General features: G+C 39.2%; 2 protein-coding genes across 3 annotated transcripts; both read left to right on the top strand.

The window, feature by feature from the left end:
• Nucleotides 1-9: 9 nt before the first annotated feature.
• dia (diaphanous related formin 1) lies at nt 10-8,279 on the top strand. 2 transcript variants are annotated; one of them, XM_017241860.3, is made up of 5 exons: nt 10-243; nt 2,482-2,798; nt 4,496-6,442; nt 6,502-7,032; nt 7,097-8,278. In XM_017241860.3, exons 2-5 carry the CDS (start codon nt 2,483-2,485, stop codon nt 7,567-7,569), a joined length of 3,267 nt encoding a protein of 1,088 aa, XP_017097349.1. In that variant the 5' UTR covers nt 10-243; nt 2,482; the 3' UTR covers nt 7,570-8,278. The 2 variants fall into 2 exon arrangements, with proteins under 2 accessions (XP_017097349.1, XP_070133804.1); XM_070277703.1 differs by lacking the exon at nt 10-243 and adding an exon at nt 309-576 and having other exon boundaries at nt 7,097-8,279.
• Nucleotides 8,280-12,182: 3,903 nt separating this feature from the next.
• cad (caudal type homeobox) lies at nt 12,183-25,468 on the top strand. Its single transcript, XM_017241875.3, has 2 exons — nt 12,183-13,380; nt 24,133-25,468. The coding sequence occupies exons 1-2, from the start codon at nt 12,591-12,593 to the stop codon at nt 24,609-24,611; spliced, it is 1,269 nt and encodes a 422-aa protein (XP_017097364.2). The 5' UTR covers nt 12,183-12,590; the 3' UTR covers nt 24,612-25,468.
• Nucleotides 25,469-27,546: the final 2,078 nt, after the last annotated feature.

Here is a 27,546-nt window from a genome sequence, read left to right as displayed (position 1 = left end):
AGACTTTGGTCACACTGTAATTTTATTCCGATCGCCGAGCAGAACGCTGTATTTCAATGTACGAGAATTTTGCGCATTTTTTCGGCCGGGCTGTGGAAACGATCTATACGTGCCAAGTGGATAGTGAAACGATAAAGCCAAATCGTTTAGATAGCAATATAGCCGAAATCCGGTTGTATTTCATGTATCATCCGCGGGTGCAGAGTAGCAACAAGTGGTGGCACAAACAAAATCAACTGAAAAGTAAGATAAACGCTCGACTTAGGAGTGGTTTAGTTGTTGCTGATGAGTATTAACCACGCAGGGACAAAAAAAAAAAAGTGTGTTTGAAGCGGCGTCGACGTCAGCGTCGCGCAATAAAACAAACAAAAAGCCATAGGCCACAAACAACAACAACAACAACAAAAACAAGAGCAGCAAGCAGGCAAAGCCGTTTGATCGCAACTGTATGTAAAGGTGTGTGAGAGTGTGACTGTATGGGTGAGACTGCTGCCAAGCCATTATTTTTCTGTCTTATGACGTAAACCACCGAAAAAAAATCAAAAGTGAGCAGGCGACACAGATATCGAAGCGAAGGTGAGCGCATTTTGTTCCAGTCTCGCTTCTTCTTTATTTTTCAAAAACTGGCTCTTTCTTGGAATTCCAGGCCGAGTTATTAGACTCTGATGTAGAACCACATCCATGTATGTAGCTTGTTTACATTTTCGCAGTTGCAGCAGCAGCAGCAGCACCTAACACCCAACCATCCACCCTCGGGAGCAGTGCCTTCTCATAGGCATGTAAACAAAATAGAGAAATAGATGTACATACATACATACCTCTGTGGCTAGCTAGCTGGCTGTAATTGCTGTAAATTCTTTGGCAAAAGAAATCTTGTTGAAAGCATTTCCTCGGCACATGCTTACCAGCCGACCTGAAAAGAAATTGTTGCCCTGCTTGAACTTGTCGCTCCACTCCAGCAGCCACTCTCCGGCAGCCACTTCCCACACACCATCACCAGCACCACCAGCACCATCACCACACACTCCAAATCCAGCCACATACTCGAGTCTCGGTTCTGTAGACGATTCATTCCCATACTTGTTTCCCAATTGGCCTTTTGCGGAGTCATAATAAATATTAAATTTGATTTCTCTAGTCTGGAAATGTGAATGATCCACTGACAGTTGGCACGTCTATTGGAATACACTGAGAAAAAAATTGATAAAGAAGAGGTCTTCAAAAGACAGGTTATTTTGGCGCTGAAGCTCTTAAACGAGCCTAGATATTTTAGGCTAAGAATAAAAATGTATATCTATATAAGTATTGTCTAAAACTTTAGGGGCTTACCCCTTTTTAAGAACCTAAGAAGAACCTTAAGGGCTTACCCCGCCTAAGAACCTTTTTTTTTTAAATAAAGTGTTTTTTTTTTTTTCTTCTATATCTTGAAAATAAAATAAAAACTCCCCCTTTTTCAACACTTTCTAACCAAAAAACTTACTTAAAAATTACCTCAAAATATATATTATCATATTCTATATCTCTATAAAGTCCACGATTTCTCAGTGAAGATCAGGAATAATACGCAAAACCTGTTAGGCTTCTGCTTTTTATAATTTTTCTCCGACTTTGGCTCTCACCTCGCCCGGCCAGCCGCCAGCTGGTGTGGCGATTCCATTAGTGATTCATAAGGTGGCTCGATTCCAGCGTTCTCATCGCCATCCATCGCATCCTTCCATAGAGGCAGATTTCTGGCCAAAATGAATCACCCAATAACCATAACAAATAGCCATTGCTAGCACTGATTATCTCATCATTTTGTGAGTTAAGTGCGTTTTAATAATTTGATGAAAATGTCCAATTTGTTTGGTTTATTTTTGGGTGTATTTTTTGTTTATAATTCTAATCAGTCGTTTTCACGCTTCGAATCATTTGTTTATCACAGTGGTGATTGGATAGATAGTTCTTTTTACCAATTATGGTTATGAGGAGTTTCTAACTAAAATTGTGAGGTAGTAGAAGGGGTAATCTTATCAACAACAAGCCTAAAAAATAGATAACAAGGCCCTTAAAATGATTGACAAATGTTTAAAATATGTCTATAATTATATTTTCCCTCTTTATGAGGCTCTACTGTAGCTTGTTAGACTCTGAATGCTAATTGAATATTTTTAATGCCGCCATTCAGGCTGATTCGTCCACAATAAAAAATTGTAAATAAACTCCAAGCCTATAATATCGGAAATCTTTCATCCGATGGATTGTATTTTCTTTGGAAAACCACCTGAAAATGTACTTGGAAAAGTGTAAACAAAAAACAGCTGTGTGTTTGGGATCTGAAAACTGCGCATGACCCAAAAAGACAAAGATGTTTTTGTTTTCCTGACATTCAGTTCTGTTTTTTGACAAAAAATGCGTCTTAAAAATAGAGGGTTTGCAAGCTTATTTCTTCAAAAAATAATATTAAAAATATATATTAATTATATAATTTATATTTTTTAGAATGTCTCGTCACGAAAAAACCAAGTCCACGGGTGGTGGCATCTTGGAGAGTCTCTTTGGAAGACCCTCAAAATCGAAGGGAGGAAGCATCAACAGTGGCACCCTCACCCATGGCGGTAGGCCCGTATCCTCCGAGAACGATCCCGTCCAGGGTGTGGAGGACTGGAAGGAGTATATTCAGAGCCTCAGCGAGGAGGAGATAAATGCCAAGTTTCTGGAAATCATCGATGACATGAACATACCGAAGGACAAGCGGGAACCGTTGCTGGCCAAGACAAAGTCACAGCGTCAGGATATGATATTGTGGCATCTAAAAGGTAATGCCCCTTTTAATTGATTTTCATGCCAGCGGTGATGACTCTTTTTACTGTTTCTTTGTTTTTGTTGTATTCCGTGGTATATTGCATTCCAATTGTGATAAGATTAGCAGGTAACGGTACGTGTATCTGTGTGCTTGACGTTGTTATCGTGGTGTGCGTGCGTGCGCCTGCTAATTTTTTTTTTCTTTCTGTTTGGTTACCTCTTGTTTTATTTGCCAATTTATTTTCCACTCACCTTCCATTCTATTTGTTTTCATATCACATAAACCGTTATTTGAGGGTTGTCATCATTTATTATTCTTAGTGATGGGTGTCAAGGATGGGTGAGATATCGTTATAATGGGATATTAATAGAAAACAATATAAAAATTGGTTTAAAATTTAATTTAAAAATATATTTTAAAAGAAAAAAAAATAACAAGAATTTCTTATCCCGTAATTATCGTTGTAGCAGATCAGTAGCTATCTTGGGCATACCACATTTCATTGCTAGCTCAGCTTTCGAGCTTCATTCTTGGCGTCTTGCTCCAGTTAATTCAGCGCCCACTGCCCATGGATGGGCCACATGCTGGGGTCGGTCCATTATCAGGTCTTGGGGTTGCGTAGAACCCACAGAACCAAAGTTTTTCTTATCGTTTGTAACGCTTAAATTGCTCCCCAACCTTGTACAGTCGTCTCTCCATCCTCTTCTGTTTTATTTTTTATCAAATAATTATACGAAGAATTCATGACAAAAGTCATGCCGCAAAAAAAAAAAATAAAACAAGCGAAGACATTGAAATTTTTACCATACTATATATGCTGCATATTATACAATTTTAATTACGTCAAGTGGTAGTGAGAATGTCATGCGTTCTTTGTATTTAATTTATAGGCAAGTAGTATGTAAAGCTTACTCAGTAAAGTATAAAAGACAATAAAAATAAAAATAAAAATAAAATAGATTTCTTCAAGTGCAAAATACGAGAGAGCTTCAGTAGAGAAATATTCTCCCAATCGTGGCAATTTTTTCTTACACTTTAGACTTGCCATAAAATGCAAATATTATATGTATGGAAATGGAAACGTTAAACACCTTATGACAAAATCAACCTTAAAATAAATTCTGATGTGAGTGGCAAGTGCATGTAACTTGCAGGTTTCATACGAGTATAATTAAGTATTATACTTCTTTTATCGGTCATGATTATTGTGGCAGAACCACCACCTGTAGCGAAATTAAAATTAAAACACAAACAATGGCACAAAAAGCTGTTCATTAACACGCTTGGATGGGTGTTTTGGGTTAATTATTAAAACAGTTAGCGTAGTGGGGCTTTGGAGGATAAATATATAAGGTGTGGGCTGGGTTTTTGATTGATTTGAATGGTTTCTTGTTGGGCTGGGTAGTAATAGTTAATAGTAATATAATGTCTATTTTTATTCAAGGTTCTGATGACTATATTTTTAAATATTTACGGGTTTTTTCTACTATATTTCTTATCAGGTTTATTAGAAAATGACGTTGTCTATTTTTGCTTGCAAATGACTCACTGAAAGTAGGTTAGGAAAAGGGGTGTGACTCTAAAAATATTGATAAAAACCACAAGGAAATTATAATTCTATTGCTATACTACATTTATATCAACTTCTGCTTCAGTAAACTTAACCAAAAGAAATCGAATAGCTTCACTAATCCAGTTTCTCTTTTCCAGGCAAGAACTCACTGGAGCGCAGCGCCAACTCCCGCTTCGAGAAGCCCTCGGACTACGTGGAATACCTGCAGAATGGAGAGCACAGCGAGCACAAGGTTTACCAGTGCGTGGAATCGCTTCGCGTGGCCCTCACCAGCAACCCGATCTCGTGGATCAAGGAGTTCGGGGTGTCGGGCATCGGTCAGATCGAGAAGCTATTGTCGCGCTCCAAAAAGGATCGCACCTCGGACAGGATCGAGTTTGAGGCGATTCGATGCCTGAAGGCTATCATGAACAATACCTGGGGCCTGAATGTCGTCCTCAATCCGGATCAGCATAGTGTGTTGCTGCTGCTGGCCCAGTCCCTGGATCCCCGCAAGCCGCAGACCATGGGCGAGGCTCTCAAGTTGTTGGCTTCATTCTGTCTAGTCAACGAGCGAAATGGCTACGAGAAGGTGCTGAGAGCCATTACCACCATAGCATCCACCTCCTTCAAGGCCAGCGAGCGCTTCCGTCCGATTGTGGATGCCCTGTTCGTGACAGACAAGGCGGATCCTAAGAAGGAACTGGCCTGCCACAGCTTGATTTTCATCAACACCCTCACGAACACGCCCACGGACCTGAACTTCCGGCTGCATCTGCGCTGTGAGATTATGCGAATGGGTCTCTACGATCACCTGGACGACTTCAACAAAATAGTGGAGGCCAGCAACAACGATGCACTGCAGGATCACTTCAAGATCTTCAACGAAAGCCGCGAGGATGACTTCGAGGAGTTTGTCCAGCGCTTCGATAGTGTCACCTTCAACATGGACGATGCCACGGACTGCTTCGAGGTGCTGAAGAACCTGGTCACCGACACCACATCCGAGCCCTACTTCCTGTCCATCCTGCAGCATCTGCTGTACATCAGAGACGACTTCTACTTCCGACCAGCCTACTACCAGCTGATTGAGGAGTGCATCTCGCAGATTGTCTTCCACAAGGGTTACTGTGACCCCAATTTCGAGAACAGGGACTTCAAAATAGACACCTCGCTGCTGCTGGACGAGATGGTGGAAAAGTCCAAGGCCAAGGAGGCCAAGAAGGCTGAGGAGTACGAGAAGAAGATCGAGCTGCTGGTAAGCGCGAAGCAGGAGGCGGAAGCCAAGGCCGCTCATCTCGAGGAGAAAGTCAAGCTGATGGAGGCGAATGGTGTGGCGGCTCCGTCGCCAAATAAGTTGCCGAAAGTCAACATACCCATGCCGCCGCCACCGCCAGGAGGAGGCCCTCCACCTCCGCCCCCACCACCCATGCCAGGTAGGGCGGGTGGCGGTCCACCACCACCTCCGCCACCTCCAATGCCGGGTATGGGTGGAGGACCACCTCCTCCGCCCCCCATGCCCGGTATGGGTAGGGGTGGACCACCGCCACCACCTATGCCGGGTATGATGCGTCCTGGAGGCCCGCCACCACCGCCCATGATGCTGGTACCCGTACTTCCGCACGGTCTAAAGCCCAAGAAGAAGTGGGAGGTCAAAAATCCAATGAAACGGGCAAACTGGAAGGCCATCGCTCCCAATAACATGTCGGAGAAGGCCTTTTGGGTCAAGTGCCAGGAGGATAAGCTGGCCCAGGAGGAATTCCTAGCCGAGGTGGCTATGAAGTTCTCCTCCAAGCCGGTCAAGAAGGAGCAAAAGGATGCAGTGGACAAGCCGACGACGCTGACCAAGAAGAACGTCGATCTGCGCGTGCTGGATGGCAAGACGGCCCAGAATCTGGCCATCATGCTGGGTGGCTCCCTGAAACACCTGTCCTACGAACAGATTAAGATATGTCTGCTGCGCTGCGACACCGCCATCCTCTCGAGCAACATCCTGCAGCAACTTATCCAATACCTGCCGCCTCCAGAGCAACTCAAGCGTCTGCAGGAGATTAAGGCGAAGGGAGAACCCTTGCCACCAATTGAACAATTTGCAGCTACCATAGGTGAGTCAAATATATAGGATTCCGTTGGGAAAAAAGTTAATTTTTGAAATGAATTCCAGGTGAAATCAAACGTCTGTCGCCACGTCTCCATAACCTGAACTTTAAGCTAACCTACGCGGACATGGTGCAGGATATAAAACCGGATATTGTGGCTGGAACGGCGGCATGCGAGGAAGTGCGAAACAGCCAGAAGTTCTCCAAGATCCTGGAACTTATTCTCCTGCTCGGAAACTACATGAATTCGGGTTCCAAAAACGAAGCGGCTTTTGGCTTTGAAATCAGTTATCTCACCAAGCTGACCAACACAAAGGACGCGGACAACAAGCAGACACTGCTACACTATTTGGCTGACTTGGTGGAGAAGCGCTTCCCCGATGCCCTCAACTTCTATGACGATCTCTCGCACGTGGACAAGGCGTCGAGGGTGAACATGGATGGCATTCAGAAGTCGATGCGTCTTATGAACTCGGCTGTAAAGAATCTGGAAACGGATCTGCAAAACAATAAGGTGCCGCAGTGCGATGATGACAAGTTCAGCGAGGTGATGAGCAAGTTTGCCGAGGAGTGCCGCCAACAAGTGGATGTGTTAGGTGAGTATGAACACTGTTACAATACTATAACCACGACAATAACATGGTTACTCTTCCTTAAAAGGCAAAATGCAATTGCAAATGGAGAAACTGTTCAAGGACCTCAGCGAGTACTATGCCTTCGATCCCAACAAATACACCATGGAGGAGTTCTTCGCGGACATCAAGACGTTCAAGGATGCCTTCCAGGCGGCGTACAACGAAAATGTACGCCAGCGCGAGGAGCTGGAGAGGAAGCGACGTTTGCAAGAAGCCCGAGAGCAATCCATTCGGGAGCAGCAGGAACGCCAGAAACACAAGACCGCCTTGGTGGACATGGATGGGCCGCAGACGCAGGAGGGCGTGATGGACAGCCTGCTGGAGGCTCTACAAACGGGCTCGGCCTTCGGGCAGCGGAATAGACAGGCCCGCCGCCAACGTCCGGCGGGTGCGGAACGGAGGGCCCAACTCAGTCGGAGTCGGTCGCGGACGCGGGTCAACAATGGCCAGCTGATGACCCGCGAGATGATCCTCAATGAGGTGCTCGGCTCCGCGTAGTATCGTTAGTCCAACCATATACATAAAGAGCAATTTCTTCCTCTGTACATATATAAATAGACATCTGTAGCGATCTAGGGCCTAGGACATTAGCTATGTAAATCGATGTATCTGTATCTAAGTGTGTTGCCTTGTTTACATCTTAACTCAAATGGCATATCCATTAGGTTTAGACAAATTCTGAAATGCCGGCAGGTGAAACAGCTGCAAAGTGCAAATTTTTAATTTGTATTATCTTTTATTTATTTTTTTGTTTGTTTAAACATGAAATTGAATTAAAAATGTAAAATTATGAACTTAATAGTGTCTTCAATAATTGGAAGTAAAGTCAGTCTTGAAAGAATACGGTCTTCTTCTATAAAGATATATATTTTTATACGCTTTTACATCTGAAACTGATAAACTGAGAAACTTCTATTGCTAATTTTAATTTTGACGAGAAAGATAAATGTGTGTATGTGTTGCTTGATACTACTGTATACCATATATTCCTATGATCCTGTGGCTTGATCTAATCCTAATGCTGTGCACTTCGTTTTCGAGGCACTCACTAGAGCGAGATTTATAACGAAATGAAATTCCTTTTGTATTTAATTTGTTTTTAAGCGATATCCCCTTAAATCTGTTTTTTAATTACCCAAAACCGTGCTATACTTAACATTGTTAATTTATGCCTATTTTTTGGACAATGATCATATGTATATTTAAAATAAACTTTTTACCAAAATGAAAAAGAAGATCGATTGTACGTCTTGGGGAAAATGTTTGTCGTTAAATCCAAAAATAATATTTTTTGGGTTTTCCACGCAATTGTGACTTGCCGGGTTTTTGTTGGTCTTCTCCACTTTAATTTGTTTTATTAACAAAGATATTTTATCGCTAATGTCGCGGCACCCATAAAGGTGTTTGATTGTGATGGTCGAGGAGGCGGTGCCCCTACAACGCAAAATGCACTTGCTGTGGGATGGGCGTGGGGTGTATGGGGGGTTAACCGTACACGGGGGTATATCGGATGGTGGGGTTTGGCCCCGGGGCCAATGGCCATAAAACTCTCCAAAACGTTAAACGAACCGCCAAACCGCCTCACGACAAAGACATATCCGTCTGGCGACGTCGAACACATTATACCCACAAAATCGTACTCACATATATGAGTTATTATATCTGAACACACGGGTGTAGGGCTGGGGCATTCTATAACTACATATATCTCTGATATAGTCTGATTGCTCCTCGAGTTTTATTTCGGAGTCTGCTTTATGGGCGAATGGCGCTTGCTTTGCTTTCTTTATGGATTTATTAACATAATTGAGGGAAAATATATAAATACCTTTTTGGGTTCTTTACAGGTTGTTAAAGTCTATGGGGGACAGATTTTAATTTACGATACCCAGATAGAGATGCATTAGAGTTTTTTTCTGGGTATGGTAATGATTCTGTCATTGAGAAAGGTTGGGGAGGAAAATGGAATTCCCCGATGACTGGAAGATCAAGATGTTACAACTATAAACTGTCTTAAAAAGGATTTAATGAATTTTTAAACAAACAAGGCGTTCTAAAAAATTAATAAATTGAAATTAATCCTTTCAAATATTTACACCAAATTCAATATACTTTTTTCAATATGACTGATAATATTATTTTAGAATATAACATTTGTTTCGTAGAATCTGATGATAAATAAAATAGATGGTAACTTAACAATCCCCAACAAGAAATCTATACTATATTTACTATTCATACTTCTTTATATTCTCGTTTCCAAGATATGAAGATAGATAGATTCCAGAGAGATATGAAGGATAAACATATCCTTCATGATAGGTAAACCCTCTATCATTCAAACTCCATAAAAGAAATAAAATAAATTAATTTCTATAGGAGTTATGGAGTACTTTTAAGGTACATATACAAGGCAATTCTGTATTAAAGAAAATAAATAAACCTAAACTTTTAAAAGAATCTTATTTTGAATAAAGAAGACATCATTATTATTATTATTACATCGTAGACTTAGGCTTACAAAACTTAAATCTACTACAAAAGCCATGGCATCTAGGGCCTTCGGCTAAAGGAAGAAGACATAAAATTTAGTGATTATTAAAAGTAATATTATATACGAGCATTATAGTTATAGATTATAGAGCATTATAATAATAAAATAACATAAATAAATAAATGTAAATCCTTGATTGATCTCGAACCATCTTCTAGAATGGAGGATTACCATATGTTTACATACCTCACTTAGGGATTAGTCTTTTTTTGTGTGCCCCTAATGACTTCCAGGTAAAGTGATACCCTGTTACATGACTTGCCCGTGCCCGTGCCTGATAGAGGGAACCGAAACTCGTGAAACCCATATAGAGGACCTACCCTTGCCCCAGGCCCAGCCCACGCCGTAAATTCCCCCGAATTGATGACGATTTGCGAAAAAAAAGCGACGAGGCATCGGAAAAAATCTGGGCTGTGGCTGCCTAATTGTTGTGTGAACATTTTATGATTCCACCCGTCGACCCGATGGGCAGGTCACCCAGGCCCACTGGCAACATCACCTTATAAGCCGTGTTTGGTGTCTCCGTGCAACCGTTACATTGCGATCGTATCCTTAGAGTCCTTGTTTCAGTTCACATTTCGGGCCATCATAAAATCGGCTTTTGTCCGCGGGCCCTTTCGATTGTTTTACAATGTTTTGTCTTTTAGGGACATTAAGGGGTTTTTTGTTTGGACACGATCCCGTGGACGAGTTTTCTGGTCCTGGTAGTCCACCGTTAATAAGTGAATTTTAAGTATTGCCCAAAACTCGCGACTCGCGAGGCCAACTGCCTAGAAGGCTTCTGTTCCCGAATTTCGGTTACAGGACCCTTCTGGACCGTTCACATCCTTTGTGTCAGCTGCATTCATTTCTAATTATTTGACGCGACATTTGCCGGTTTACGATCTCTTAGCGATCAATGAATACACTTTTTATAGATCTGCTTTGAAAATTTCTGGAACTCGATGGGATTACTCAATCGGCGCGAGCTTAGGCCACCTTTGTTTGGGATTACAATTGGGATTAGCGGGGGAGTTTTATTTTTTTGGAATAAGGATTAAGATAAAGTGTCCAATTCATGCTGATTTTAGGTGAAAATCTTGTATAGTATAGGATATATATGGGAAGAACCTGAAAAAGACTAGATAAATGTTGGAAATTAAGCAACTAACAGAAATGGATTTAGTTCTTTTAAGATTGAAATTGGATGTCCTGTTGCCATTTTTATAGAAACAGGACCTTAGTTCTTAGTAATACATTTTATTTCATACCAAAATATTTAAATTTAAATCAGTTTTTAGACGAATTATAATAAAAAAGAGTTTTAAAGAGATATAGTGTTTAAAAGATTTATTAAAACTGAGATTTTAGGGCTTAATTAGTAAAACAATACCTTCTTTAATATCTTCAATAATACGTTTTTAAAAATAAAGATCCTCAAAGCTGAATAAAAGTATAATTTTTGTTGATATCGGAGTATAAGAAATGAAAACTTCAATATCTTCAAAAATATGTTTTTAAAACTATAACTCCTTGAAGTATAGTTTATGTATAAATTATTTTGATATATTACGGAATATATGAACTGTAAAAAAAATTTTTTTTTCTTTAAATAGTTTCTCTATAAAATACAGAATAGTATTCTGTAGATTTACAAAAAATAAGACGTTAAATCGTGGTCTCTCAATCTCTACGGATATACCTTTTTTATGCAATTATGCAATACTTTATACAATGCTTAAATATTATGTTTTTATTTTGTATTATTCTCCAACACAGCTATTATACACAGCTATACGTTTCCTTTCATTACAATCTTAAAAGTTCATATCATGTAATATCGTTATCAATTTCTATCCAATCTACAAAAAGTTTTCATTCTTTTCCTGTAAGCCCTGCAATTTAATAGCGTTTCCTCAGCTCTTACTATATAATAGCAATTAGAGCTATAGCTTTATGGCCATAGCTATGGCACTGTGACTATATATTGAAGCGCCCATACCATATAAACTGAAATTGCTTGGCAAACATTAAATATCTGGACAATGGCGCACTATCCACACGATATGTGTACAAACTATATGGTTTATGTATATGGAGAATAAAACTCTTAAATCTGGTTGGTAAAACATTGATTGGCACTTTAGGCTGGCTATACTACAGATAAAGCCATGGCCCAAAGCGATGGAGAGAGGAAAGGGAAACATAATTTTATTGCCACTAATTGCATAATGCATGCAGAAATGCAATTACTTAATTAGCCAAAAGGCAATTGCAATTAAAGTACGTACAAATCGAAAGCTGGCCATAAAGGAAAAGGGGTTTTCTCTTGGTCAAGAAATTGCCACAAATTGCCTACCTGGCTCAAAGGGGCGTGGCTACCTGGTCGCCAGCCATTGCGCCTGAAAAGAGATAGACCGAAACAGTGTCAGAGAGTCGTCTCGCTCGAACCCTATTCCAATATGGCGGAGCGCGCGAGAAAGGTGGTTGTTTTTGTTTGAGCCTCTCCTCCATGGCCCGGGTCCGGGTTTATCTGTTTCGGTTGCTTTGGGTTTTTTATCAGTCGACTTGGTTTTCTGTTCCAGTACGTGTTCGACTTGCGTACTGACCTGACGTCGCAGCGCAACGGAATAAAATTTCAAAAATTCCTAACAGTCTAACAGTCTTAAAGCGCGGGAGTGTGTGCTAAGATATTACATTAAAACAGTGCTACTACCAATTCTATCGATATCTGGTCTATGTGTGAGTGTTAAGCTCTAAAAACCCATCTCCAAATTAAGTGAATAACTGTATAAATAGACAAAAGAAAAATAGAGGATTACCAAAAGCCCAAAACGAAGACACCAAGTCCAAAAAATGTTTTTTTAAAAACCTGGATTAAGTCTAAAAAAATCTGAAACTCTGAAATAAAAGGATTACCCAAGCCAGGCTTGTGAAGGAGGATTACTGAACGATTGGAGCTTGAAAGCTGATATAACCTCAAATCATGGTTTCGCATTATTACAATTCACTGCCCTACACGCAGAAGCACACGGCCGCCAACTTGGCTTATGCCTCGGCGGCCAGCCAGCCCTGGAACTGGACTCCAAACTACCATCACACGCCGCCGAATCATCAGTTCCTCGGCGAGGTGGACACATCCCATGCCGCCCATCATGCGGCGGCCGCCCATCAGATGTACTACAACTCCCACCACATGTTCCATTCGGCGGCGGCAGCCGGCGCTGGCGATTGGCACTCTCCGGCCTCCAGTACGGCGGATAACTTTGTCCAGAATGTGCCCACCTCGGCGCACCAGCTGATGCAGCAGCACCACCATCACTCCCATGCCGTGGCAGGCGGCGGTGGCTCCAGCAGCTCCGCCAGTTCCGGCAGCAGCAGCAGCGGAGGAGCAGGCGGCGGCGGTGGTGCCACCCAGTTGAACGAAACCAACAGCAGTTTGGGAGGCGGCAGTGGAGGATCCACCGACGCTGCTCCATCCAACCACCAACAGCAGCACATCGCCGAGGGTCTGCCTTCACCACCGATTACCGTCTCCGGATCAGAGATCTCCAGTCCCGGAGCACCCAATTCTGCCTCGTCGCCGCATCATCATTTGGCCCATCATCTTAGTGCCGCCGCTGGCAACAACAACAACAATAGTCCTTCAACCCACAATAATAATAACAACAACAACAGTGTGAACAACAATAATAACAATAACAGGACATCGCCATCGAAGCCACAGTACTACGAGTGGATGAAGAAGCCCGCCTATCCAGCACAACCACAACCAGGTGAGATTTTTAATAAAAAACATAGGGGGTTTATATAGAAAAATCTATTAAAAGTTATAGAAGAACTAGGGTTTTTGAGCTTTCCAAAGAAGTATAGATATAGAAGTATAGAATTCTATAGAAATATTATAGTATTCTATAGAAGTATTTAAGTATTCTGATATTATTTGTGTCTTTAAAGACTAACCAGTAATATGTATAATATTACATTATAATTTTATGTAACTCCCCATCTTAATCGCTTATTCAACTTTTCTTAGTCATTTCCCTCATTTCGAGTGGGTTTTTGGCCTAAAATCGTATGACCTTCGATTTGTCGTACTTCGTTATTTTTACCTCTACTTTGGGTTTCTCCCGCATCCGCCTTGATATGGGTATATACGACATTCCATGATTCCATATACCATACACCCATATTTATATTCCCTGGCACAGTGCCAGTGCATTGTCTTTCTTATGAAGCTCGTGCTCTTCGCGCTTTCAAGTCTTCTCTCTCCATCGAGTTGTATGATATCTTTTATATGAAATCGCTTACCTGCGATGGATCCAAAAGTCAAATGGCCAATTAGCTCATAAAAATCAAATTCTGTTCAAGCTCCATTTTTATGATATTGAGTTGAGGTCGCCAGAGTGAGAGAGAGATCCCCAGATTCCAGATTCGACGCCTTGATTTATGGGTATATGGGTACGGGTATGGGGTACGGGTATGCCCTTTTAGCCGACTCGTGTGTATTCTGTTTGTTTGCCTCTGTCCGGGTCGATTCTATTGACTAATTTTGTATCGTAAATCAATTTAACTATAAAACTTTATAAAAGGTTTGATCAAGTTTTAATTTTTTATTAAAGAATTTTAAAAAAATTTTCAAGCTTAAGAATGAATAATATATATTTTAGAAAATATCTCACATTAATTAGCACTTTTTAAAGGTGTGGGTTAATTAATATTTGATTTGGTTTCAAGCCTTTCTACAAATTTTTTAAGGAAAAACCCCCACTTTTCTGAAAAATTGTATAATCTCTTTTTTATTTGTGAAATTTTCTTCGTTTCTTGTTTACAATTTGTTTACCATTTTTCCACACCTTTCAACTATGCGGTTAAAAAAAATGAAAAAAAATAAAAATTAAACAAGCACTCGCAATGCAAATGTCAATGCAGACACACTCACCGAGAGGGACCCCGAGAGGGACCAACACACCTGAACATATTTACGATTTATGACCCCACCAGAGCCCATGTCAAGAAGCAGGAGAAAGACGACGACGATGTCGACGATATCGACAATATCTTCGATATCCATTAAGCCCATAAAATCTGTTGGTATGCAATTAACGTTTATTGCCGCCGCCGCTCGTTGCTGTTGTTGTCGCTTAATCCAACTGGTCAAGCCGACAAGGCAACTTAAGTTTGCTTTATTTATTATTCAAAGAGTTTGCTTTTTTTTCCTTTATATAGTATTTTCTTGTACCCCCTTATAACCCCTTTTTTGGCGGTACAGTAAGCTATCGGTAATTACAATTTATGATTATCCAATATAATGAAAATTACATGCAACATTTGAATTTGAATTCCTAAACTCTTTCTAAAGTAATCCCAGCGATCACTGTACGCAAATGACTAATATTTCGGGATCGTGATTTTTTAATAGAATTATAAAAGCCCCCAATGCTTTATTTTTTTGTGGGCCATGTTGCAGGGCACGTCAAAGCGCGGCCCACTTGAGTTTCTTTCGGGGTGTGGCAATAAAACAGCCACCTCCACCACCACCATCACCCGAGCAATCTTTCCGCCCTTCTCTTGGCCACAATTGTTAGACTTTTGTTTCAATGGCTGGCTGGCGGGCTGGTTGGATGGCTGGTGGTTCTGGCAGGTTTTGCGATTAGATTAGCGAGGGGAAATCAAATAAACGCCCGCCCTGTCAATAAGTCCTGACTACCCCCCTTTACCCGTAACACTTTTTGGACGATTCTCTATATGGTTACGAGTACGAGTTCTATTTTCTGTTGCTTCAATAATGGTACCAGTGATAGGAAAACGTGGCCACAAAAAAAGAACGCTTTTTTTCGGTGTTATCTAAAACGTCAAAAGCATTGTTGATAAGCGATTCCGTTGCGTTTGCGACGGGCATATTGATTAAAACAATATAGGGCCATAAACCAATAAAAATTAGTATTACTTCCAATAAAAACTAAATAGCGACATTTACGATCAAATCTATGCAATCATTATTAAAAGGCAAGAAATTTTAGTTTTCCACCTTTTTGAGACTATGATTCTGGGGAAGTAAGATATAGATTAAATTCTTTAAAATGTTTGTTAAAGAAATTCTCTGAAAAATCGAATGAAATATTTAGAAAGTCTTATGTTATGAGCTATACTTGTATTTGACGTTCCAAGTTTAACTTTTTGGCCACTAATTCTATGTTTTTTAATTGATTTTTAACAAAAATATATTCATGTTTCTCCAAAAAAGAAAGAAAGAGATGAATGCTTTTCAAAATCGTATAAAAATTCTATATATTAAATATTTCTCTTATTATTTCTGCATTGCAGTTCATTTCCCCTTTTATTGATTGTTTTTATCGTTATTTATAATTTATTTCCATTATAATTTCTCCGAGGAAATACATTTATCTATCGGCTGAAGTAGTTCTTAGTGGGATTGTCTGTAGATTTTCAGCATTGCCTGTGTTGGGACATAAAAACCTAATGCCACCTGACACATTGAGATTTAATGTGTCAATATGCACAGAAAATTTATATCTAGTCACATAAATAATCGAATAGAGAAAAAAAAAACAGAGACAAAACAAAAGAAGAGGCATGGATTTTTATTATTTTCACTGGCACATGGGAAACAGTTCTATTGTATCTCTCAGATACTCGGATAGGATACATTACTGGGTTGGTGTTTTGAGGGCTGGGGCCGCCCCAGAGATAAGCCATTAAAAATGGCCACTAGCCAGAGTCGAACTATGAGTTCTACGGTTCGTTTCTATATATTTTTTTTTATCAGTACTATCAATGTTTACCGATGACATTTACCCTTCCAGTTACACTCGTCCCACACACCCATCCCCTGGCCATGCCATGTGTCAAAAATGAAGTCAAATTTTGGTTCGGACTGTGATCTATATGGAGTGCGTCGGTTTCCGTTGATTGACATGGCGGGATTAGCATAGTTTGCCTCCAACTCTGTCTCTCTCCCTGGCCAGTTGGCTGTCTCTTTCCGTTTGTCACGGACTTGTTACCATTGTGTCATTTACTTTGGGCTTAGTTGTCCAAATACAGAAACAGAAAATCATGTTTGGGTTTTTCTCTGCTATTTGTATTGGCTTTCGATATTGGTAATAACCAGAATATTTTTTGTCTTGTTGGTCTGCCAAAGCCCATAGGCATACATGTGTATTTCTATTTGTATAGGTTGTGTTCGATATACCTTCATATATATTTTGATATACCATTCGAGGTGTATCGAGTTTATATTGGAGGCGCCCCGGGATTCTGAGAGCTTATTTTGGGGTTACTACAAGCTTACGTGCTGGGGTGATAAATTAAAATATGTAGGAAATCGAAATGGTCTTTTAAAGGGGTTTAAGGACAAGTATTTTGTAGATTTCTATTGGTTAGATGTGTTTTGAAAAGTTTCTAGTACTATAATTCCAAGTTTCATGGTTTAAAAGTTTAAAAAACAAATTTTGTGTTTACTTTGTGGACTATATTAGGTTTAAATTGGTTGCAATTTTTAGAAAAGTGCAGAAAAGTATAACGATTTTTCAACCAGAAAGAAAGACCATATTTGGACTAAAAATAATATATTTACCATTATTTCTATACCCAGTCCTGCCTCAATCTAATTTATCAATAAAATTAAACCCCAAAGTAAAAGAAAGCCCAAAGAGATATTATAAATTACAGACTACACTTCCTGTTCAGCCATAAACCATAATATCATAATGAACGAGAAGTGCCAGGCAGTTGGAGCTCTCTGCCATATAGTCTCCATTTATTCGATATCTCGGGTACCTCGGACCCACCGACATCCAAATCCGATTGTCAATCAAAATCGTCCCCGAGCTAAATTATGACAACAACAAATTAGAGAAGGAGGTGGTACACCTCCATGATGGGCGGGATGACACCTGCTTATGTCTCAGGCCCGAAAAGTCTAGCGATCAGTTCGATCGACCTGTGCCATATGATTGACATGGCGCGGGGGTGCTCTCGGAATGCCAAAACAAAATCTGATTCTGATTCTGATTTCGAGTTGTTGGGGCGATTCTTTTTATGAGGTGACTACATTTACGATACGGTAGCAAAAATAAAAGACGGAAAGAAAGATTTGCAATTCCCACCATACTATATAGTACACTCGTATGGGTTGTTGGCCGTTGGCCCCGTTAATCGCTTAACAATACAATAAAGTAGCAATAATTATAAAAAACTAAATTAAATGCCCCTGCCACCATATAATGACCCATAACCATGAATGGGAACCCGAATGAATGAGAATATATACGATTGCCATATTTGTGATTTTTATGCCCGACTTTGATTAGGATGATTAAATGCTTGATGAGCTGAGGATTACTTTTTTTTTATTTTTGGTGTGGCATTCTAGTAGTATATATTTCTCTGAGCAAGTAGTATATATTTTCCCCTTCTGATTTTGTTTGCGATTGCAACACATTTGCTCAGTTTCACCTCAGAGTTTAAACAAATATTGTTGCACACTGACCCGAACCGTATGCCTTGGCTAGAAGCCATCTAAAGATAAGGCTGGGAAGGGCGGTAGGGAGTATACTACTACCCTAGAAAATTTATAGTTTACCGCCTCGACCAGAGCTGTAAGAATTTATTGCATATTATTTTGTTTAATAGTTTTATGAAGCGCAAATTTGCTTTCAATTATGTGGGCTTCCAGTAGGCTTACAAATATTTATTGAATTTGTTGTGTGCTTCTATAGAAAATATGGTTAGATAAAATGGAATAGTTTTAATTGGACAACAATTATTATGATTTATGAAGCGTATTATTATTATAAGCTAACCATATCTCTTTCTAAAAATATTTATTAACTTCTTATGAACTATACAGACCTGTGCAGCTCCCCGAACTTAGAGGATCTGAGTGAATTGTTGGACTCAAGCGGTAGGATGTGGATCCATATTACTGAACCTTAAGCTTTTTTTCTTAATTTGATTCGCGTCCTAATGCGATTTTTGTGTTTTTCGTTTTTTTTTTTCGTTGCTGCATGCAATTATTTTGGGGTATTACTATAAAAAATACCTCTACCTTCTCGTATACCCTCCTCTGTATCATATAATCATAAATTTTATTGCATGCATCGTCGCTGTTCGTTGTGGCAAATAATTAACGAACATTTGAAACAAATTTTTTGTGGCCCAAAGAATCTTTGTGGCCTAAAGACGAGGGGTCTTTTTTTTTGTAATTTTCCCTGCATTTTTCTATTGCCTGACTTGGAGTATTTATGGCTTTAATGGCGACTCATTCAGGCCATAAGCAGCCTACATTTTTTTTCGTTGGCCGATGGCTGCCATTTTTTCCTGCCTTCTCCATCTCGCTTCCTCTACCAACCTTTTTTTTCTGTTTAAGCCATAAATAAAACGAGCTCTCTGTGAGTCAGGCTTGGCATTAAAACTGGAGATGGAGTGGGGGCTGGGCATTCGGAGCCATCGCTGCCATTGGCGTGCCATAAGGCAACCCCTTTTCCATATAGAGCCTCCGTCCTATCCCCCTTGGGCAGCTGGTTGCGTGCCACATATATATATATATAGATATATATATATCTGAACACGTACGAGCGGCATTCGTTTGTTGCACGCGATCTGATAATATTATTATTTCCACTCCTCCGCTTTGAATTTTTTCCACCATCTCGTGGCATTTTTATAAAGGCTGCGTGCCATGGGCGCGGCTGGATGGAGGGGATATGTGGGTTTACTTGGGGGTATATCTGGGAGTGGTCTCCAGTGGGGGAAAAAGCCAGAGAAAGAACTCACATTTGCATATGTCTGCATGCCATATAAAGTGTTTGCATGTCGCATGTTTCATGTTGATGGTGGCCATTTTGAATATATTCTACTACTAGTTTGAATTAGAAACTATGACTTGATATATTTATAAACCAGTCTTCAATGCTAGAAAACATTAAGCAAATTACTGAGTTCATCTTACAAAATATTCACCATATATTCCAGCTAATATACAATCTTATAAATAAAACCTAACAATACCCTTGGCCAAAAAAAAGACAACCATTGTTAGCCTTAATTTACAAGCCCACAAAAATGGTAACCCCTTTACCACCATCTTATCCCAAAAGACCGGAAATCGTAGGCTTTCTAGACAACCCAAAAACGCAAGGAAAAGGAAAAATAAACGTCAAATCGAATCAAATGATTTTATGATGTAATTTGAGCTAATATTTACGATATAAGAGCAGCTAAAACAGCAGCAAAATGCCAAATAAATGTTATTGTTATATTGTCGCTTGGGTGGTGAGAGACAAACATATAAACCCGAAACCCTAGACCTCCAACCGACCAGCCCATCCTCCATTTATGATGCTGGAAAAACGGCAACGGAGATGCCAAAAACAAAGTTGTGCAAAAAAAAAAAAAATACAAAGAAAAAGGAAAATCCAAATATTTTCCCAAAAAGAGAAAACAAGGAAAACTCCAGAAGGGGAGGTGGTGTTGAAAAGTCAAGTGTGCGCAAAAATCCCTGGGGTGTCATTGATGAAATTGCTCTTTCCGTTCGCTTTCCGAGGAAACTTTCGCTTTAAGCTTTAATCTCTGGCCACAAAAACGTTTAAATTCGGAACAGAGCTAACTTATGGCGTCAGGTAATAAATGTTTCCCAGTAGAATATCCTTCCCTCCTGCACCACGGAGCACCAAGGAAGATGTCACCGGGGGTACTGAACACTCAGTGACAAATTAACGCTCAGCGGGGTGGGATAACCGTCACCCCTCTAGAGTACCAGTACCAGTACCAGGATAGTAATATATACATAACATCTGAAGACCCGCCACCTTTGACCACCGTAACTAACCGCAACTGGAACTGTAACATTAACTACTCCTTGGTGTCCTTGGTCACTGATTTTGTTCCATTCCTCCCCAGGGGGTGGACCACATAATTGGCCAACAATCAACAGCTGTTCTAATAGGCAACAGACAAGGCACAGACCTCAACCTGATATTATTTATGGCCCAAATGATCTTTACTTTTGCTCTATTTTTTGTTTTGTTTGATATTAGAGAAACCCATTTGCCATGGTGGGCTTTTCAGTGTTTAAAGAACTTTACTTTGTCGGCAAATGAAGAACTACATCCATGGGTCAATTGAGTCAGTAGTAGGATTTTATGGATTTTATGAAAGGCACTGAAAAAGATTGGGATATTATTAAAGGCACTATTATTTTTAAAGGAATTATTTTTATAAAATACCTACCATTATAATTATCTTTAATTTTGTCAAGAATACCATTTAAAAACTATCCTATTTTGAAATAAATTTCGCACAGTGACTTAGTCTTCAACTAGAATCAATATAGAAACCGCAGAAACCAATCGGACCATAAAACCCCATCCCTGAAAACCATTTCTACCCACTCGATGAGTGAAGAACAACCATTAAAGCTTATCTGGACAAATGTACAACGATTTTCATCCCTCTGGCACCTCCGACGGTGTTCGAACTCCACAGTTTGTAACTCCAACGATATTGATACAGACCTCAACTGGGATTAGGATAGTGCGTATGGTCTATACCTAAGTTGGAATACATTTCCTTTTAGAACTTTGCCGACGGGCTGGAAAAAAAAAGCCAACTAACTAATCTATCATTACGGACAGGGCGGGACATACATATAATATTTATCGGCAAACAAGCGACAGTTCAAAATCAAACTTTCAATTAGGGGCTCGTTCGTCTACAAGCCCTTGGATATTAGAGTAATGCACAAGAGAGGCATACCTACATATATATGTATATATCGTGGAAAGAGCCACCCATTCGATATAAATTATGAATGTGTTCACGCATGAAGCGAGGGACCCCAGTGACAAAGTCATAAAAAAATGTCACACCTTGACGCACAATTTTTATTTAATTGCTAATAAAATACGCTTATATATTTGTACGTCCAAAGCCGGGTAATATATATAGATTTTTTTTCTTCATGTATGAATATCCCCCCAAAAATATATCAAACAGATTTTTAAAAGTAATTATTTGCTAAAGTGACGCGGATTTTTTTTCTTACTCTCTGTCTGAGTTTGTTTTTTTGCCATTCATTCATAATCTTATCTTCTTGGGGGCGAATGAAGAAAAGTGCATATCTTAGAAAGATCTTAGAGGTTCAGACAATGGAATTAGACTCTGGCTCAACTTGATCCACATTCATGGGGTTTTGTCTTGGTTTGGTTTATGGTTGTAATAAAACACTCAGTACAGCTGGGATAGTAACTTTATAGTTGTACTGTATAATACGTGGTACGATTTATTAGATTATGGCCGTGAAGGTCAGTAGTGGCAGGCACTTGTGAACTGAAACCACCCGTCCACCTTATCCACCCACCATACACCCACCACCCGGCAGAGCGTGTGCTCTAATTCTGTGCGGATTTTCTGTTGTTTGTAGAAGGTTTCAGGTGTGAGAAATTGGAACCTCCAAGTGGTAACCAGATAAAAAAAATAGAGTCTATGTCTATGGTGTGCGTGGGTGTTTGGATATCTTAGATATAGAGATAACCCCAATGTGGTGCAGCTTCTTGGAGGCTGTGGCTTGGTTTTTTGATCCACAAAGAGTGGAAAATAGGTTGCATGGGGAAAGATGTTTAAAGCTTTGCTGGAAGTTTCTTAAAAGAGTTTTTCAGAAAATCTTTATAACCTTTGTTATAACTTTATAATTTTCTACAATGAAAAAAGATACATCTATAATTTATTTTGTATTGTTTTCTAAAATCAAAGAAGTGAACACCTGCTTAACAAACCATAAAATTTAAATATGCAAGTTCAAGGTTTACCAATTTATTAAAATCTTTTATTAAAGTTTTTCTGAATCTTTACGTAATAATCATAAAACCTTTACAAAAATATCCGAGTCTTACTCATAGTTTTTACCTCACATTGCGAAATCATTTGAAATTATGTTTTATTTTCTACAATTTACTTGGTAAATCCTCAAATCTGATAATATTGTTGTTTTAATTTAGCCATATTTGTGCACTTCCTCAAATCCGTCAGGTCTGTCCAAACAAGTTATAGTACGTTGGGTTGTTCTGGGAGTCAAGCCCACTTTATCAGTAGATTCTCGAGGGCCCCAAGAACACGCGCAAGAAGATTTCCCCCTTTCTAAAAAAGAAAAAAAATGGCAAAGCAGACTGAAAATTTTAGATTTATTATGTGAAGCGAAAAAAAAGCAAACACCACATAGATTATGAGGTTTAAGAACATTATGCTTATTTTGAGGTATTCTTTGGGGCGATTGCCACATTTGACTAAGCAAACGAGGAGCCAGAGCGACAGCAATAAATTCACGTCTAAACAAAGTGTAAAAAATAAATAAAAGAGTGAGAGATAAGGGGGCCAAAGCAACGGTCTAATGGGATTTGGATTTGAGGTAAAGGGAAAGTAAGATTTGGGGGTTCTAGAATTTTTCAAAAGAGTTCTTTCGCAAAGACTTTAAACTGCTCTAGAATTATTAATTTTTTCAAAACTTCTAGTAAATTGTAATATTTAAAATATTAAAATAGACTTGTGATTATAAAGGTACCTATATATTTTACTTACAGAGCATCTTGAGTTCTTTAACACCTACACTTTGCACTTGGTTTATCCATTTCTTTTGGTTGAACTTTATCATCTGTGAAAATATTTGTTTGTTTGCCTATTTACCCAATTTTAATTGTGAGAACACTACAGTACATAAAAAATTAGAGCAAAATCCTCAGCACGGAATGTTTGTTTGTTTTTTAAAAAAAAAAAAAAAAGTATATTCCGAATGATGGTGGAGTGGGAGTGTATTTATCACGTAGCCAGTCTGTGCCACGATCCCGTGGCCTTTTTCATGCCTTGTGGGTCTCTATTTTCTTTGGGTGTGTTTTTAGTACTCGTATGTATGTTTTTCTTTTTCTGTCATTTATTTGAATTTTGATTGACTAATTGCGCAGCTCAGCGCCAGGTAAATCTACCTTTATATAGTAGTATATATGTATGTATATACCCCCCACATCCTACGTGGAATCATTCTCTCCCAGTAATGTCGGCTCTTTGTGAATTATTTTTCATGTATACCGCTTCGACTTTGGGTGGCTCCAATCTTGTCGGGATGTCGGGGATATCGTCATCGTTGTAGAGCGTGTGACAGCTTTCTATGGCTATCATAATTTAAATATTGTCATCTATTATGAAGAGATGAGCTCGTTGCCGAGCTGAAGGCGAAACATGTTTGTCCACCTGACGCCAGTCACTTCCATATCTGACACCCATTTCAAACTGAAAAACATAAAGCCCCAGGCAACTAGGCTGGCAAGCTGTTAACTTGGCCAAGAGTCATGGCCCTCTGACGACAATTTCTTGCACATTATCTTGTGATTTAATTTTTGGAATGATATTTATCTAATTGCATGTATATAGGCCTAGATTCCAAGCATGTGTTTTAATAATTTAATTTTATTTTTCATTAAAAAATAAATATTAATTATTTCTATTTTATTTTTTAGGTAAAACCCGCACTAAGGACAAATACCGCGTTGTTTACACCGACTTCCAGCGCTTGGAACTGGAGAAGGAGTACTGCACATCCCGTTACATCACCATCCGGCGCAAAAGCGAACTGGCACAGACCCTCTCCCTGTCCGAGCGGCAGGTGAAGATCTGGTTCCAGAACCGACGGGCCAAGGAGCGCAAGCAGAACAAGAAGGGCAGCGACCCCAATGTGATGGGCGTGGGTGTGCAGCACACGGACTACAGCCAGCTGCTGGACGCCAAGGCTAAGCTGGAGCCGGGCCTGCATCTGCCCCATTCGCTGGCCCACTCGATGAACCCGATGGCGATGAACATTCCGGCCATGAGACTCCACCCGCATCTGGCCGCCCACAGTCACTCGCTGGCGGCGGCGGCGGCGCACTCGCATCAGCTGCAGCAGCAGCACAGCGCCCAAATGTCCGCTGCAGCGGCGGTGGGTACGCTTTCGATGTGACCCGATCCCTGCTATGGGAACAGCTTGAGCAACGGCATCCACGGCGAGAACGGTGGCGGCTACATGGAGGCCATTGGGGAGAGCAACTGTGGCGCCTACAGTGCTCCCGCCCTCGCTACGGAATTGGCTTAACCCTTAGGTCGCGCAGTCAGACTGTGGCGACCCCCGAACCGAAGGGTACTAGAGATGTAAAACAAGAAGATGAAAGAAAAATGGATCCCAAGAGCATTTGGCGCCAGCGTGGCCCCTTGAATATTGCACGTTGTTAATTTTTGTGATTGTATATTCCTGGTTTCATCACGCTGCTGCCTAACAGCTCCAACACAAACAATTCTGCATGTATTATGTTTGTTTTTTGTTCAATGTAATTTAAAGTAAATGTTTAAATTGTAAGTTGTAAGCCTCCCCCCTAGTTGTAAGTTGCCCAGGAAAAACAAAAACAATTCAACCCAACCGTCCCACAAATTAACAAGCAGCGAGTTTCAAAAAACTTAACATTATTTAGTAACAAGCAATTAATTTTAAATGCGAAAATTGATTCTTCATCCTTTGTAAATATCCACAAAAATGTGTTTAACGTTTATTACTTTTATATATCGTAATAACAATTAGCCTTAATATCTTATCTAGCTGTACTGAATGTAAATGTAATTCAATAATCGAGCACAAAAGCAAAATTAAAATATATACAATATTCATAAATAATTTAAATGTGTTTGCCAATTATTTAAGCATGTTCGTATGACTTTTTTTAGTTCAATTATGAGGGCAATTTATTTATAACTTGTGTATATGTGCTTAGCTATTTAAATAAAAAACATACATACAAAAAATATGAACAAAAAAATGAAAACCAATTGAAGGGTCTTTTTATTTATCGGCGGGGTTAATAGGGGTTAATTATTCACAGCTATGCTCCACCTACCCAGAACAACAACCACAAGACGTCAATCAATTATTTGGCTCTCCTCTTTGCCCACGCCTTCGCGTTTTCCCATTCTAGCCATTACGATAGCGCTGGTAGTATTGTTGGCTCGCTTGCACTCACGCCATTGGCTAGTGGTTTTGTTTAAATTTTTTTTAAAATTGCTATTATATAAAATTATTAAACTTTTCTTTTTAATTTTAAGTGTGTTTAGAAATTGAACAATTTTTTGTTTAAGCCTTTTAAAGGTTTCTACTTAAGATTGCCATGAATGAATTATTTTTGAAAATTACGTATCCGCAACGTTTGTTTAAGTGATTTTATTCATTTTACATTTTAAAAACAAATATAAACAAAATATATTTGAGTTTGTTATGCTTACTCAAATTAAAAATATTAAATTTGTTACCATTTTGATTCGTTCATTAATGACCAGTGCATTATTTTCTAAATTTGTAAGCCATTTCTTCAAAATTGTTCCTTTTTGTTGCAAAATATTAAAAATATATATATATCTTTTATGCTATAAAAATATAATTTTCCCTTGGGCTTAACTATTATAAATTTTTCCTATTAGGCCAATAAATTTGTTATAGAATAATAACATTTGGAAATATTATATTTAATATATTCAAAAAACATGTAAATCATACCTTTGTGGGCTATTGGTTCTTATGCTTGAGGTTTCTATTTAAATTTTAAAATAATAATTCATGTTTTTGATAGTCTTTATAATCTTTAGATAGAAATAAAATTTTCTAATAAATAGGTTTAAAGTTATAGGCACCATTAATTTAGAATAAAACATTAAAAAAGGCATTTTTATCAAAAACAAAGCATTTATTTAAAGTTTTCTAAAAAATTTTTCAATAATAAAATGTGTATTTCCAAAAGAAAATATTTTAACAATTTTGATGATAGATAGCAGACATGAAAAAGGAAATATTAATTAAAATGTTATAAGAAAATGTACTTTATAGCATTTTAATTCTAGTTTAACAAAAAACCTTTTTAAAAAACACATCTATTAATAGAGAAATTTTATTTCCAAGAAAGATACTTCATAAACTGAACCTATTTTGAGTGAGTGAAAGACCTTAGCTCAGTACGAACCACTTGTAGATTGGTGATGATCATGGTTAGCGACCAATCATATTCAAAATTGAACCTTAACATTGTTAACAAACCAAGCGATTGAAATATATAACCAATAAATAAAGAATTCAAATGAAATCCCAGCTAAACCATATTCAGTGCAAGGGAACAAACCCATTCAGTTGGGCGCCGTCACAACAAACAAGCCGATCGATCTCGAGTGCCAGACGATAGAAGTATATACTATATAGTAGAAACACATCTAGCACTTGAAGGAATACTATAGTGGACTAGTGCTAGCCGACTCCGTGACTCTCGAGAGGGGTTGATTTATAGGGAGAGCGATTGGCAGAATCGGAAATGTCAAAGCAGGGCCTCTGGGAAAATATACAACCTGTCCAGATTTTGATATAACGAATTACCAACTCGGGCTAGAAGCGTGACCGAATCGAATGGAAAACGTTTTCAGATTAAAACAGCGTCCAGGGTTCGTTTTTTTTTCTTTTTTTAGTTTGAAAATATTTTGACTTTTATGTAAGATGACAAGATGCAAAATAACCCAGGGAGAAACAACAAAAATAAAACTGAAACAGATACAGATATCCGAGCGATAAAGGAAGTGAACGACGTTTTCACACCTATACGCTAAAAAAAATAAAGAAGATACACCAAATTGGAAGCGAAGTTGCAGTGTGTGTTTGCATTTGTTTCTGTTTCGGTTACGCCAAAATGCACATGTCGAGAGATCCGCAGATCCCCGATCCGATTTTTGTGGAACTGGCCGACCTCAACCCGTTCCTCAAACCCTCGATTCCAATGTGGTCGCTGCCCTTTGGTCAGCCTGGCGTAACGAAAATGTTTTTTTGACTTTTGCCGACAACACCGCATTGCATTCAGTGCTGCCTTTTTACATTA

This window comes from Drosophila bipectinata, chromosome 2L, assembly GCF_030179905.1.
Source record: "Drosophila bipectinata strain 14024-0381.07 chromosome 2L, DbipHiC1v2, whole genome shotgun sequence".
In the NCBI taxonomy this organism is placed as follows: Eukaryota; Metazoa; Arthropoda; class Insecta; order Diptera; family Drosophilidae; genus Drosophila; species Drosophila bipectinata.
Note: the sequence above shows the minus strand (reverse complement) of the source record. Positions and strands in the feature narration are given on the sequence as shown.

Bases quoted from the DNA above. Each gene is read 5' to 3' on its own strand.
- dia (XM_070277703.1), top strand. From the start codon at position 2,483: ATGTCTCGTCACGAAAAAACCAAGTCCACGGGTGGTGGCATCTTGGAG. The intron at 2,799-4,495 runs GTAATGCCCCTT...TCTCTTTTCCAG, and splicing joins GATATTGTGGCATCTAAAAG to GCAAGAACTCACTGGAGCGC. The intron at 6,443-6,501 runs GTGAGTCAAATA...AATGAATTCCAG, and splicing joins ACAATTTGCAGCTACCATAG to GTGAAATCAAACGTCTGTCG.
- cad (XM_017241875.3), top strand. From the start codon at position 12,591: ATGGTTTCGCATTATTACAATTCACTGCCCTACACGCAGAAGCACACG. The intron at 13,381-24,132 runs GTGAGATTTTTA...TTTATTTTTTAG, and splicing joins TCCAGCACAACCACAACCAG to GTAAAACCCGCACTAAGGAC.